General features: G+C 36.3%; 2 protein-coding genes across 3 annotated transcripts in view; one reads left to right on the top strand and one right to left on the bottom strand.

The window, feature by feature from the left end:
- LOC135209994 (matrix metalloproteinase-17-like) overlaps window positions 1-2,230 on the top strand; it is a 36,719-nt gene extending 34,489 nt beyond the window's left edge. For both annotated transcript variants that reach the window (XM_064242725.1, XM_064242726.1), the window contains exons 11-13: window positions 1-74; window positions 687-808; window positions 1,332-2,230. The exon at window positions 1-74 is cut by the window's left edge and continues 68 nt beyond it. In XM_064242725.1, coding sequence (XP_064098795.1) covers window positions 1-74; window positions 687-808; window positions 1,332-1,453 — 318 coding nt within the window. In that variant the 3' untranslated portion in view covers window positions 1,454-2,230. The remainder of the gene's footprint in view (window positions 75-686; window positions 809-1,331) is intronic.
- A 9,833-nt stretch (window positions 2,231-12,063) lies between these two features.
- LOC135209993 (glycine receptor subunit alpha-2-like) overlaps window positions 12,064-15,000 on the bottom strand; it is a gene marked incomplete in the record, with an annotated part of 455,240 nt that continues 452,303 nt past the window's right edge. The window contains 2 exon segments of the mRNA XM_064242724.1: window positions 12,064-14,088; window positions 14,759-14,941. Of these exon segments, the coding sequence (XP_064098794.1) occupies window positions 13,720-14,088; window positions 14,759-14,941 (552 nt within the window).

Here is a 15,000-nt window from a genome sequence, read left to right as displayed (position 1 = left end):
GGAATCCCGGATTTGTATACGAAGATCGACGCTGCTTTCTACTGGCCCAGGGCTAAGAGGACATACTTCTTCAGGTGAGTCTTCCGCCCCCCCTCCCCCTCCCCCTCACCCCACCCAAGATGTTTTTCCTTGGAGGAGGGCGGGTCTCGCGACGGGATTTGCTCAAGAAAGCAAAACGCGATTTTTTTTTCTTTCTTTTGTGGGATGTGGATTAGGCCAAGGTGTCTTGATTGTGTAGGACAAACATTTTGTTTTTATATTAGTATTTTCGTTTATCTCTCTCACTCTCTCTCTCAGCTCAATTAGCTGGTTTATTTTAGCATACTGTTTTGACGTAACGTTTTTGACAAATCAGAGCTTTTCTTACACAAAATTTTAAATATCCTTTACTAGCCCCAGATCTGAAGGAATAGGAAAAGAAATGCGAAAATAAAAAAATAAAAAATAAAAAAAAAACCCGACTCGGCTCTAATCAATAAGAAAGTTAAACATGAAAATAGCTGCAGTTAGGATACTCTCTCTTTGTTAAAAAAAAAAAATCCCTCGAAAACTTCTTTTTATACTCGTCTCCTGTCTTATTTCGTCTTAGATATTATTATGTGAATTAATGAGCGATGACTACTTTAACATTAACAAAGCCTACGCCAAAGTGATGTTAATGAAGACTCGTATTCTTTTTTAACCAGCCGCAACTGGTACTTCCGTTACGATGACGTCACGGGGAAGATGGACGAAGGATATCCCAGAGACATGAAGAAGTGGAACGGAATTCCAGGCGACCTGGACGACGTCTTCACATGGAATGATGGTGAGTTTTCCTGTTTAATTTTTTTTCTTTTTACTGAATTTAACGATGCAGAACACGTGTTGGTTGTAAATGTAGATGGTGCTGTATCTCAAGTGTTTTTTCCTTCAGTGGTAGTTGGGCTTGTAATCCTGCAAATTTACCTTGTAACCATATAAGGGTGGAAAGACTTTGCTGTGCTGGACGTCTGTTGATCCACGCTAAGTGAGTTTAGTTCGCTACATTTAGCGAAATTTAATTGACAGGAGGCATTGTTGAGCAACTTCATCTGTTCAAAGTACTTATACAGTCCCAGTTTAGGGGGTAATTAATGTTAGCATTCTAAATAAAACAGTTTAAAAAATATGTAACGTTACTCTTCTATAAAAAAAATTTAATCTAGAGCCGAGCACATTTTAAATGTTAAAACTCTAAGCACTTCCAAAGTCCAAACCAGAAAGTATAACTCCTTTAAACCATAATATTGGATGCGATGACTGACCCTCTTGTATCTGTGACCTTAATCCCCAATTCCCCTACTCTGCAGGCGAGTCCTACTTCCTGAAAGGAACCCAGTTCTGGAAGTACGACAGTACCAACATCAGACCGTACGCAGGATACCCTCAGGATGCTCGTGAGTACTGGATCAACTGCCCAGCTACCTCCTAACCACCGCGGATGAGGAGAAAAAAACAAGTCGAAGCTGTTAAATCTTTGGTCAATGTAACCTTTGTCTAGTACATGGACTGTAGTACCATAGCAAGGCCCCATTGTAAACTAACCAGTTTCAGAACTGGAGTTAACTGTATCAAAGACACCTGAATAATGGTTTAATCACATTTAGCAAAGTGTATTGGTTTTAAAGTAATTTATTCGCTGATCCATCTGTTTATGTGACGTTGCAAAAAGTTTTTAGCTGGATTAAGTGGTGTCTAGGTTGACACACATAATCACAGTGTTGGTCTCTCCACTGTCTCTTTCTGTAAGGGTCTAAGAAGTTTTTTTTTTTTTAATCTAATTTCTATAATAACAAATTAATAAATAATAAATGTGCCCAAAACAGCTACCCGCTGACCAATACGACCCGACCTACCATCCCAGCAATGTGGTCTACTGAACCTTTGAACGAAATATGTTGAAGTATCAATGGTGCTCATCCCTCCTTGCCAATAAAACATTGTGCCAAATTTTCATGGCAAATTATTATTATTATTATTATTATTATTATTATTATTATTATTATTATTATTATTTCTCTACTTGGACTTTCCTGTATATTCTCAGCAACTGATATAATTCACAACTTTTGTACTTGATTACTGGTTTTGTATTGAACCAGTTAAAAAAAAAAACCATTTTTAACTGTTATTATAATCATCGTATTCTCATTTATTATTTGTAAATACTTCATATGAATTTTTTTATAATTAAAAAATGTAGTTACTATGTATGTCGTTTACCTCACGCGTACAGATATAGATACACTTCCATATTAAATGTATATTATGTATCTGCATATACACAGACATACACGAACACACAAACACGTGTGTATATATATATATATATATATATATATATATATATATATATATATATGTGTGTGTGTGTGTGTGTGCATATGTAAATATACGTATATACATACATACATACACACACACACACACAGACATAATATATATATATATATATATATATATATATATATATATATATATATATATATATATATATGAATGAATGCGTATAAAAAAATTTATTGCCTGTTGAAATTATTTATTTGCACAGTGTCTGAGGTACAAGGAAAATGGAAAGCACGATAAATTCGGTGTGGCATGGCAAAACCAAACTGAGAGAACAGATCACAGAGCACTGCGTTGCCTTGGTCACGTCGAGAAAATGAGAGCGCTGCATATTTCAGGAAGGAATATTGAGAGATAATCAATTCACTACGATATGTTTGTTTGTAAGGTGTTTTGACGTTGCTTGGAACCATTGGTTATTGAGCCACGGGACCAACGGTTTTGCTTGACTCCCGAACCACGTCGAGAGTGAACTTTATCACTAGAAATAAACATTTCTCACATATCAATGGAATGCCCGATAATCGGACTCTTGGCCAACAAGGTGGCACGCCAACACCATACCGACCATGCACTGAGGCGTGGTTTTTTTTTTTTTTTTTTTTTTTCCACTACGATATGTTTTGTTCATTAAGATATTTATTAAGAAACGCGCTGCATTTATCAATAAACGATCAAATAAATAATCCTGCTAGCTTCAACTCAATGAAACACAACTATGCCCGACTCCTCCTCACCCTTTCACTCTTGATAAAAATCCCTAATTATTTTTTCCCCTCGCGCGAGGATTTCTCATTTTTATATCACTCGTCCATCAACCGTGAAATACGCCTGGCGGGGCCAGACCACCTCCTAACTATCAAATGATATTCCGCAATAAAATATCTTGGCGTGTTATTACCATAAAGCTTTGCCGCCTCGCTGGGGAAAAAACGCAATGTGATTAATGTACCGTTTTCCGGGCTGCTGTGTATTTTTCCCAAGGTTCCAACGCCCGGCTTTTGTCTGGATCCACTGCCCCGTGGAGTCAGATCAACTCGTATACAATTTTTGGTTTGCTCTGCGAGTGTTGAGGCGTTTTATCTTTTCTATTATGACGCAAGCTGCTCGCTTTTCCAAAATACGACGCGCGGTTGCTCAAGATTGATTATCATAAATAACTGAAATATTTTTTTTTTTTATTTTACAAAATTAATCTTTACTTTTCACTTCCCCTTTCTAAACACACACACACACACACACACACACACACACACATATATATATATATATATATATATATATATATAATAAGGTTTTATATATATGTACTACAATTCCCCACAGTTTTTTCTCTCTCTCCGTCACACACAAATACATATATATACACGTAAACACGCACGAAAATGCATACGTACATACAGTATACATACATACATACACAAACACACACACACACATACACACACACACACATATATATATATATATATATATATATATATATATATATATATATATATATATATATATTATAGTCATTTCTAGAAAGTGCTAGCACGTATGCCAAACCAGTGACAAGCGGCAACACTTTCCTAGCAATACATGAGCGAATTCAGCACTGGCATTGGCGAATGGATTCAGAAAATAGCTTCTTTTAAGACTCTAAACTTGAGTCACTCTGAGAACGACTTACGTAATTAGCACTCATCCAAACTAGGACGGATAGCAGTTTCTATTTTTCATAATTGCTCTAAAACAAAGTGCAAAACACAGAGACCTCCGTTCATTTGTTAAATCTACTGACGACACACTTCGTTCAAAGAAAAAGGTCTCACTGTTTTTCCTGTATCAGTGTACTTTAAATTGATCTATCAGCTAATTAGTCTGGTTGCCAGAGTCACGATAACATACCTACTTTTCTTATATGGCGTGATCGCCGGAGACTTTCCACTCGCCACCTTACCGTCCCCGTATGCTACCGGAGGAACGGAGGGGGCCCACAAAAGTCTTCTACAATGTCATAAGGGGCCACTGTCTTGTTTTCCCAGGTCTCACGTGGGTGGAGGCGAAGCTTGGGACCTGTTTGTTTGTATAGATATGTTCGGGATCTTGTGTGTTAGAACTGCTTCTAGTACCCATTAACGACTTTTGACTATTTAATACAGGTCTAGACTACGCCTTAATTTAAAGGGAGGCACATACACACTATAATATACATATATATATATATATATATATATATATATATATATATATATATATATAGTATATATCATACAACAATTAATATATAATATTATAATATTCATTTTATTATATATATATAATGTAGATATTATATTGTGTGTCCTTTAAATATTATTTATATGTGTAAATAACGTTGTAACGGCACTCCCGTCGAGCCCACGTTTATTCCAAGAAATAAAACATTTCCTGCAGTTATTCATTTTCGATTTTCATTCACTATTACTCACTCTGTAGTCAGAGAGAGAGAGAGAGAGAGAGAGAGAGAGAGAGAGAGAGAGAGAGAGAGAGAGAGAGCTATACAAAACCCCTCTGCTGGTGCAAGAAACAGCTCGTGAGAGCCCTCAAAACAACGGTCGTGCAGTTTTGATAGGACCACAGGTAAATACACTGAGTCCTATATAGTGGGGCCCTTCATATCCTGAATTACTTTATAAATCTACTCAGAAATGAGGAAATAAAAATAAAAAGAGAGGAAAAAGCGTTAAGAGACCTTTTCAAGAGTTTTGAAGCTCTGGTCACGAATATCTCATAAAGCGTAATCTGCTTAACAAACTGTATAGCTCCTTGGTCTATGGGGAAATTTGTTAGTAGGCCACATAATGCTGTAATTGTATAAGACTGCCAAGTGGAAAAGTTACTTGAAAAAAGTGTGTAAATGGATGATGGTCACGACTTTTACTTAAGAGCGAGATCAATGCAATCCTGAATTGAACTGAACTTACAATTCTAGCCAAAGATCAAGCACTGGGACCTATGAGGTCATTCAGAACTGAAACGGAAATTAACAGTAAAAGGTTCGAAAGGAGTCACGGAAGGAAACCCTCGCAGTTGCACTATGACTCAATTGTTAGGAGAGCGTGGAAAGTAAGATGGAAGAAAGAGACTATGAAAGGAGGTACAGTAAAAGGAACGAAAGTGGTTGCAGCTAGGGGCCAAAGGCACGCTAAGAAGAACCTTAAGTAATGCCTGCAGTGCACCGCAAGAGGTGCACTGACGGCACTGCTCCCCTACTGAAAATGCAATACTGTATATATAATATATATACATATATATATATATAATATATATATACATAATATATATTTAATGTGTATGCGAGCGTGAATGTTTATATGCTTAATATACATTATATGTGTATATACATGCATGCATACATACGTACATATATATATTATATTTATCTATTTATACATACACATACACAACACCACACACACATTATATATATATATATATATATAATATATTATATATATATATATACATATATACTCTTTCCCGGTATCTGGGTGGATATAATTTAAGCTCTTTCATATCCTTAAGTAAGAAATTTCTAGCAATTCTGAGAGGGAATTAGACGACTGAGAATCTATTCTTGAATGGATATTGTAATTTCCTTTGTCATTAACAATTTGATCTTCTTTGTTTTTGAATCAGAATTATATTGCACTACTTTTAAGAGAATAGGAGGCTTTTAAGTGAATATAAGCTTTTCCCAGTTCTATTTACGAGTGAGAATCGGATTATCTATATGTAAGAATCATTTCTCCACTATTTTTCCATGGGAGTTAGAATATCTTCCGTTTAGCTGCGAGAGACTCAGTTCGTCCTGTATCTTAAGAGGCTAAGCGATCCACCTTTACCTCTCTTACCAATACTGTACATCTGTTTTAACCATAACGAGGGTCTCTCTCTTTAGACTCCTAATTGTGTTTACTTGACTGATAAAAGAAATAGTACTTTCTGCTTTGGGGTCAAAGCAGTTTCAGCTTTGTTTTTATGTGATACAATGTATTCACCCTAATAATAAAAATGTCAGCTGATTATTATTATTATTTTTTTTTTTGAGCTGGAACAAATCTACTTGTATAGAATGTATTCACCCTAAAAATGAAAATATCAGCCGATTTTTTGTTGTCTTTTTTGAGCTGAATCAAACCTCCTCGTATAATTTTAGCCTTGTTTTTATGATACAATGTACTCACCCTAATAACGAAAATATCAGCCTTCAAAAATAAATTTTTTTTTTAAATAAATCTCCAGTTTTTAAGCGGAGGTTTTCATCAACTTCAAGGATTTGTATCAACCTGTGGAGCCTTTATAAAATGGGTAGCATCAGAATATTTCTCGCGAAATAATATACGCGCTTTCAAAACGTAAAAGGAAATTATATATAAAAATAGAAAGATTAAATTGATTGACTAACAGTCTAAAGATAAAAAAACAAGAAGATAACATATAAAAACCGAGATAAATAAAATGAAAATAATTCTAAACGGGAAAAGGTTCTTTCCATAAACAAATGATGCTAAAAACCAAAACAAGCGTTTCTCTCCAAATAATTCTAGTTTAGAAACAAAATTCTTAAAAAAGGCTATACGTTAAAAAACAGGTGATTAAAAGAAACATCTTAACCGCACAAAGGCTTCCGACATAATCGGACACTGGTAAAATCGATATACTTATTACAAGCAAATTTGTTCCCGTTTGCATTTTGGCCTGCCTGATAATGCCCCACCTTGTAATTTTTCATAATCCGTAATTGTCTATTACTATTTATGATCCTCTCGCATTATTCCCACAGTTACGCTATCGTTCCTATTGAACTGCTGTCTCGTAATTTTCTTGCTATTTTTTTTTCAACTAATTATATCTGTAACTACCAACACTACTTCTATTCATTGTGGTCTGACCGTAGTGTCAGGATATTTGAAAAAACATAACATAATGACTTTTTCATGCGAATATGCAACTGTGAGGTTATAATATAATCACACTTACATCTATATATTACAATCTGTATATATATATAAGAATACATGTATTATTATTATATATATATATATATATATATATATATATATATATATACTATATATGAATAACTTGATCACGAAGTATATAAAACGTGATGCTATGTATAAATAAAGGTATTTTTGCCACGAAGGAAAAAAATTGAAAAAACGAGTTAGCGAGTACTTTCGGTCCTATTCGGACCCTTTAGTGAGGCATACAAGTATGCCTCAGTAAAGGGTCCGAATAGGACCGAAAGTACTCGGCTAACTCGTTTTTTCAATTTTTTTTCCTTCGTGGCAAAAATACCTTTATATACTATATATATATATATATATATATATATATATATATATATATATATATATATATATATATATATATAGATGAGATCCTCACATGAAAATAAAATATCTTAGGACTTTCGACTTTCATTTTATAGTCATTTTAAGAATAAGGCAAAAGTCTTGGATATATATATATATATATATATATATATATATATATATATATATATATATATATACATAGTCTATATGTTTATATGTCACTAGAAAGCGCGTGACAATATATTTACCCAAGTATATATATATATATATATATATATATATATATATATATATATATATATAAACTGTGAATACATTCTGAATCAGCTGTTTCATTCTTAAGCTCAGTCAGGAACTTACGACTAAAAGCTAAATGGGGGAAATGGAAAGACGTCAAAGCTTCTAAAAATCTATTTCATATAGTATTTATTTTTTACAGTCACCTCTATAACACGTTTCTCTTTCACTTCTCTATGTAGAAAAAAAAAAGAAAGAAACTCGTGAAAATCCATTCAACAATGAAGGCTGAGACAGACAAGACAAACAAATGAATAATCAAGCTTTGATTCTCTGACGATTCCGGATTCTGACTATTCCGGATTCTGACGATTCCGGATTCTGACGATTCCAGATTCTGACGATTCCGGATTCTGACGACACTTTTCTCCCTCCCTTTGATTATACTGAAATAGGTCTTTTTGATTACATATATAAAAAAGCCAGTCAAATCTCTATCATTGAGCATTTGCATGGATATATTATGCACTCTATTTCTTCTGCAATGGTGGATAAGCATCTGTTTATGTATTTGTTATATATATATATTATTTTTGACATTTCTGACTACATGTAGATTACACATTCGTATCGTTCGGACGATACTTAAGAAGTTTCGGGTAGATTCCTCTTGCTAACGGTAGTTTTCACTCTGAATTGGTAGTTCTATTCATGATCTTGGCTCTTGGGACAACATAAAACAGTGTTCATGTGCTTATGATAGTGGCTAGAATGGAAAATGGTGCAAAATCACTAATAAGCAGCTCTGTGAAAGTGAATTGAAGTTTCCGATTCACCATCAACCTGACGGTAAACTTCTCCATAGAAAAGATAACGAGAGCGATGGGAGACATGAGTATAATGAGCATGAACCTCATAGTAATAGCGATGGAGATGGTGACAATGCATGAATATGAGAAAAAAAATATTGCTCAGATATAATGATCTTGAAAGCGAATGATGATTTCACCTAGATGAAATTCTCTGATACTCAGCTAGCGACAAGAATCAGTCAGCGACCGAGTGGATGGATCAGTGGATGAATGAGGTAGTCAGTAACCACGTCATTCACCACCTTATTTACTCAGCAAATGAGTCAGTTAGTACCTGAGTCACTGAAGACTGAGTTGGCCAGTGAATGAATGAGAAAAAAGCTACAAACACTGAACGCAATGTCCTTGCAGCTGAATTACTCATTAATACGAGTAACACTCAACAAAAAGAGTTGTTTTCCAGTTGAGAAATCTGCTAAAATCTCATAAACTGAGTCTCTGATTACCTGAGCCTCTCAACAACTGAGTTTCAATGACTGAGTCTGTCATTAACTGAGTTCCTCACTGACTGAGTCTATCATTAACTGAGTTCCTCAATGACTGAGTCTATCTTTAACTGACTTCCTCACTGAGTCTCTCATCAACTGAGCTTCAATGACTGAGTCTCTCATCAACTGAATCCCATGAAGACTCACGAGACAATCGAGACAGTCAATGACAGAAAATGAGTTAGGTCACCGAACCAGTCGCTCACCAAACGAACTGCTTCAGCGACCAGGTCAACCAGTGCCCTAAGGAACAATTAGAATGGCCAGTGTCAATTTTCTTAAGGGAGCTATCACTTTGCCGACCTCCTGTGATCTCCTGATTGTAGATTCCTTTTATTTCTGGACAATTCTCCCACTCCATTTTCTTTTGTTACACTATAAAAATAGAGACGGCGCTGACAAGATTTTCTCTTGAACGAGAGAAAAGAAAATATGAACTACGCTACCGGTGTGTGACACACAACAATGACTTTCTTTTTTTCCTTTCTTAAAAGCTGGATGTATATATATTGAGAAACAAATATAAAAGTTACTTGTATTTTATATACATCCATGTGTAGATGCATACATACACGTACAGTTATACATCTAATCTTCCGCTCCTCATTAATACATGCACATAAATGCATACAAATACACACACACAAACACTATACATATATAATATATATATGTATATATATATATATATATATATATATATCCGATATATATATATATATATATATATATATATCCGATGTAGCACGAAGGAATACGTGCTTGAGAATATCTTTAAATCCACGTTAGAAGGTGGTGAAACTGGCCACTTGGAACAAGTACTTGAAAACGTAGAAATAAACTACGAAAGTACTTGTTCCAAATCCCAGTTTCACTCACCTTCTACCGTGGATTTAAGGATATACATATATATGTATGTATGTGTGTGTGTGTATATATATATATATATATATATATATATATATACATATACATATATATGTATTTATATACGTACATATGTGAGTGTGTTCCAGTGAATACAGAACTTATACATAAAAAACACGTACACGCACACAAAGTTTTGAGAGAGAGAGAGAGAGAGAGAGAGAGAGAGAGAGAGAGAGAGAGAGAGAGAGAGAGAGAGAGAGAGAGAGAGAGAGAGAGGAGAGCACTAAGTTCTAGGTAGCGCAGGTTATGTTTCCAAGGAGCTTTATTCGTCAAGGAAATTGTGCAAATTTACGTCAAAAGGGTTACTCTCTCCTTCTCTCTCTCCTCCACATGATCACCACTTCATTTTATCCCGAGTACTGAAGCAAATATAATCTTAGGATTCCTAAGGATGTGCATTGTTCGGCTAAAGAAATCTATGAACGAATGAAGAAAGAGAGACATCTATTAATATCCGTGAATGACAGAAGTTGTAGTAGTAGTAGTAGTGGGGATTGGCCTTTGAAACGGCTCCAGAATACTCAGGGCAAATGAAGAATAGAATAATTGGTACACTTTGACCCAGTTTTTGCGAAGAGTGAAAAGTGAGCTTGACTGATTGATTGAGTTTAAAAGCAATTTTAGTAGGCCCATTAAGGGGTAATAAAAATAAGCCTTAGGATCAACTGAATGACAGTATTTAAACCCGTCACTTTGGGGAAACATCCACAGGCTAAGCTTACAAGGCGAATGACTTTCCAAATTTAGTGAAGACTGGTCCGAGCTACAACTGCATGAACTATTTAAATCATAGAAGGATACCGAGACAGGCTACCCAATTTCCTATCAAGGCCAGGACTGAAAGGGAATAACTAGATAAAACAAAAGATAAATACATAAATAAATAAATAGTTTGCCTTAACCTACTTGGGAAGCGACAGACAAATCTCGTGAAAGATTTATAGCTCCGTGAAAACAGAATATGATGGAGAACTATTCCAAAGTTTGCCGGTGAAAGAGGGGGAGGGGTGATTAGGGAGGGGGGGGAGAAGAAATGCTCAACCAAACAAGCAAAAAGATGTTGACGTTGAAGCTTTTTTTTTAATTCTTATTTTGGAAGTCTTTAATCTGAGTATATTTCCGCATATGCACAATATATATAGATATATATATATATATATATATATATATATATATATATATATATATATATATATATATATATGTACACATACATACATATATATGCATACATATACATATATTTCATAATCACATGACTCTGTTAACACATGATTCGATCACAGCACAGTCAAAATAATATGAACGCCTACCACTAATACTACAGCTGATAATATTGATAATTATATTTACAACTCGTGTGAATTCCTAATAAATCTTTGAAGCAATTTGGGACAACAATTTCACCTATTAAAGTTAAATTCTGGTGGGTTATAAACAGTGGAATGTTAAAAAGAGCACATTGAGCATGTTTCTTGATGCATAAAAATCAGATCATCTTTGATGCCTGCATACAGGCAACTTTTCTCCTGATGAGACCGTTTTCTCTTGATTCATATCAACTAAAAATAAAGAAAATGGGAGGAAAGTACCCACTGCACACCTGCACCTCTTCCTGGGATGGCTTGTTCGTGACATTGAAATTGCATCTGTTTATTTACTCTACTGTTCGTAACAGGTTGCAAATAGCAATGCATAAGTAGTAAATAATGTTTGTTCATGTAAGACTGCATCACAAATATACCGAGCAATCAAGCTATATATATATATATATATATATATATATATATATATATATATATATATAATATATATATATATATATATAAACTCCAAACCCACCCTTTTTGATTCCTCATATACCACTCAGTAGCTGGATGCTAAACACCAAAGCACAGCTCTGCTTGTGCAGGAGTTAATATAAGAACCCAGGAATACGTTACACAGAATATACAGCATATGCATTCCCATACGAGGCTGATTTTCTGACATGTTTCCATTAGAGTAAAGCACATTTTTGTAAAAGCAAGACGCCGGCGAAGGGGGAAAATGAAGGCTGAACCCCTAGCATTGGTTCCTAACGTGTTTTGTGCCTTTTGGTAATACAGTGGACCCCCGTATTCGAGTTCTCTGGATTCGCTGACTCACACATTTGCAGATTTCTCTCGGGAATGTTTCCCCGCATTATTCGCGGAAAATGAGCACATTCGCTGTATTTTTCTATGAGAAATATCCACAAATTCCTGTTTTTTTTTTTTTAAATCAATTTCATCATAAAATGCACTTTTTGTGATAAAAATATTAAAAAAACCAAGTATGAACATTTTTAGTGGGTTTTTCTAGAGTTTTAACTAACAAAATAGGCTGTTTTTAGCGTTTTTATAGGAGTTCCAAACATTCGCGGATTCTAACTATTACTTGTATACCTTTAGCAGGAGGAGTTGCGTTGTCTCCATGAATTTGGCGAAGCGGATCCTTGATCAGACTGAGAATAGGTATCACTGAAGTGAATAAATGAAAATGGCAGGTTATTGGGGCTGAGACGTACAAATTCTGAGACTCGCTACTCGTTGAAAATGATGAATGGGGCCTCGTGCAGAGCAAGGAAAGCTGTCTTTGGCGATGGGTTCGCGAGAGGGGAAAAAAAGTGCAATTACCTTTTAACTCCTGCCTACAGCGAATGTTGTGAGATATCTCTCATTGAATGCAAGAGGAAGAATCCAATATGGCTGCATTCTGACCTAGCTCGGAAATGCCTTCTATCATCGCACTACAGAGGGCCGTGTGAAGGACTGTGGTAACTTAATCCTCTTTTGAAAAGCCCCCAAATGCCCAGGGGCTCTGAAGTCACCTTTCTGCGCGCGAAACCAAGCTTGGGATTCTCCATGCATACGAATGATTTAGCCATCTTTGCACAAGCGTTCTTGGGGGCAGAAGCCAGCGTAGAACAATGAGGAATAAAGGCCTTTTTATTTTAAGTTTTTCCTTTGTGAGAAAACATCTATCGCCAGGTGCAACTTCTCTAAGAAATGGCAGCTACTGCGTACACGGTCGTTTGAAAGCAAGGGGGAAGGAAATGAAATACAAATGCATGTATTATGTTATATAAAATAACAGCCTTGCGGTGAGCTGCTGCGGCGTGAACATTAAACCTACGCAAATTTCCAGTTACTGACACTTGTTATGGAGAGTGAGTAGCGGACGATAAATACACCGAACAAATCTGTCCTACTAATCATTCAGAGGTGGATATACGTACGGTATACATAAAACACTCTCATGGGGGAGGGGGAGGGGGAGGGATTACCTACTGAGATGAATCACAAATGAAGAAGACCTTATGAGTATACGTGTGTCAAACACAGTCCCGTTTAGACCAAAATGTTCGCGTTGGGCGCTTCGGATTATGTCAAAAATGAAAACAAGAGGAAGGGGTATCCTTAAGAAAGCGTCACTGGATTCTCTTTCTCTCTCCTACCACTCGAAGTAAACTGCCCAATACAATAGATTTAAGAGGGTGAAGCTGACGGGGAAGGCTATCCTCGAGAACCTGTCCACCAGGATGGCCTTCTCCCGGGCCTCCTTCAGTTCCGCGGCCATCGTCCGGGACATGGAGGGGCCCGCCACCGGACCCAGTTTGGGCATCATGTGTACCGGGGGAGCCTCGGAGACCGGCGGTGGGTGGTGGTGGTGGAGCGGTGGAGGGGGCCCTTGGGGTAGGCACGCCCGACTTGGGAATGGGTTGTGGTGGGCGTGGGGATCCTGACGATGGCTGCTGCTGGTGGGGGGCGGTTCCTGAAGGCCGCCGTTTTCCGCCTCCTGGATGGTGGATTCGTTGCAGCTCTGTGGAAGGAATGGAATGTTCAGAGAAGTGTCAAATTTTTTACCACTACCAATTACCCCAGCTTTAGGACTATGAAACATATAGGAAATATTAACATCACCTGTCTTTTCAATCAACTTAATATTCATCAGAATTTGGAATACAAAGAAAGAACAATAAACGAAAAGAAGACCCACAGTTGCTTTGGTGGACACGTAATCAAGCTTAAGAGGAAAAATGGGGGAAATTGTACATGATTTTCTAAATCTTCATCATTTTATATAATTTTGGGTAGCCCCATCTCGGTCCCCTTAGACGGATACAAAAATAAATAAATGAATAAATAAAATAACCAAACCACGAAAAAACAAAAAATATACATAAGACCCCAACGGAATTTACGTGAAAAAAAAAAAAATCCCAAACGAAAAACTGAAAAAAACCCATAAAAACCAAGAAAAATTTTGTCAAAGTTGTAAAAGAAATGATCAGGACGACAATCCTAAAATAATATCCTCCTTGAAAAATATCCATTGAAATCACATAAAGGAAAAGTAGAAAAACTGAAAAAAAAAATCAAATGAAAAAATACACGAAAAAAAAATCAGCACAAAATGAACTCAACGCCCTAAACCCGGGTGCTTGAAAAGCTCCCTATAGTCAATCCTACAGGATGCTGTCCTCCCTCACCCTCCTCCTGTCGCTGTGACTCCTCTGCCTCCTGATGGTGAGCTTCCTGGAGATTCGCTGCATGAAGTTCTCCGGCTGCGGTTTCTGGTCCACCATGTCCCCGAGGATGACGTTGACCATCGCGTACTCCATCAGCGACAAGAACACGAAGACGGTACAGGACGACATGAACATGTCGATCGCCTGAAGAAGGAAGGGAAGACGGCCGGGGAATTATTAAATGTCTGATGAGGCATGAAACG

This window comes from Macrobrachium nipponense, chromosome 39 (assembly GCF_015104395.2).
Source record: "Macrobrachium nipponense isolate FS-2020 chromosome 39, ASM1510439v2, whole genome shotgun sequence".
NCBI lineage: Eukaryota > Metazoa > Arthropoda > Malacostraca > Decapoda > Palaemonidae > Macrobrachium > Macrobrachium nipponense.
Note: the sequence above shows the minus strand (reverse complement) of the source record. Positions and strands in the feature narration are given on the sequence as shown.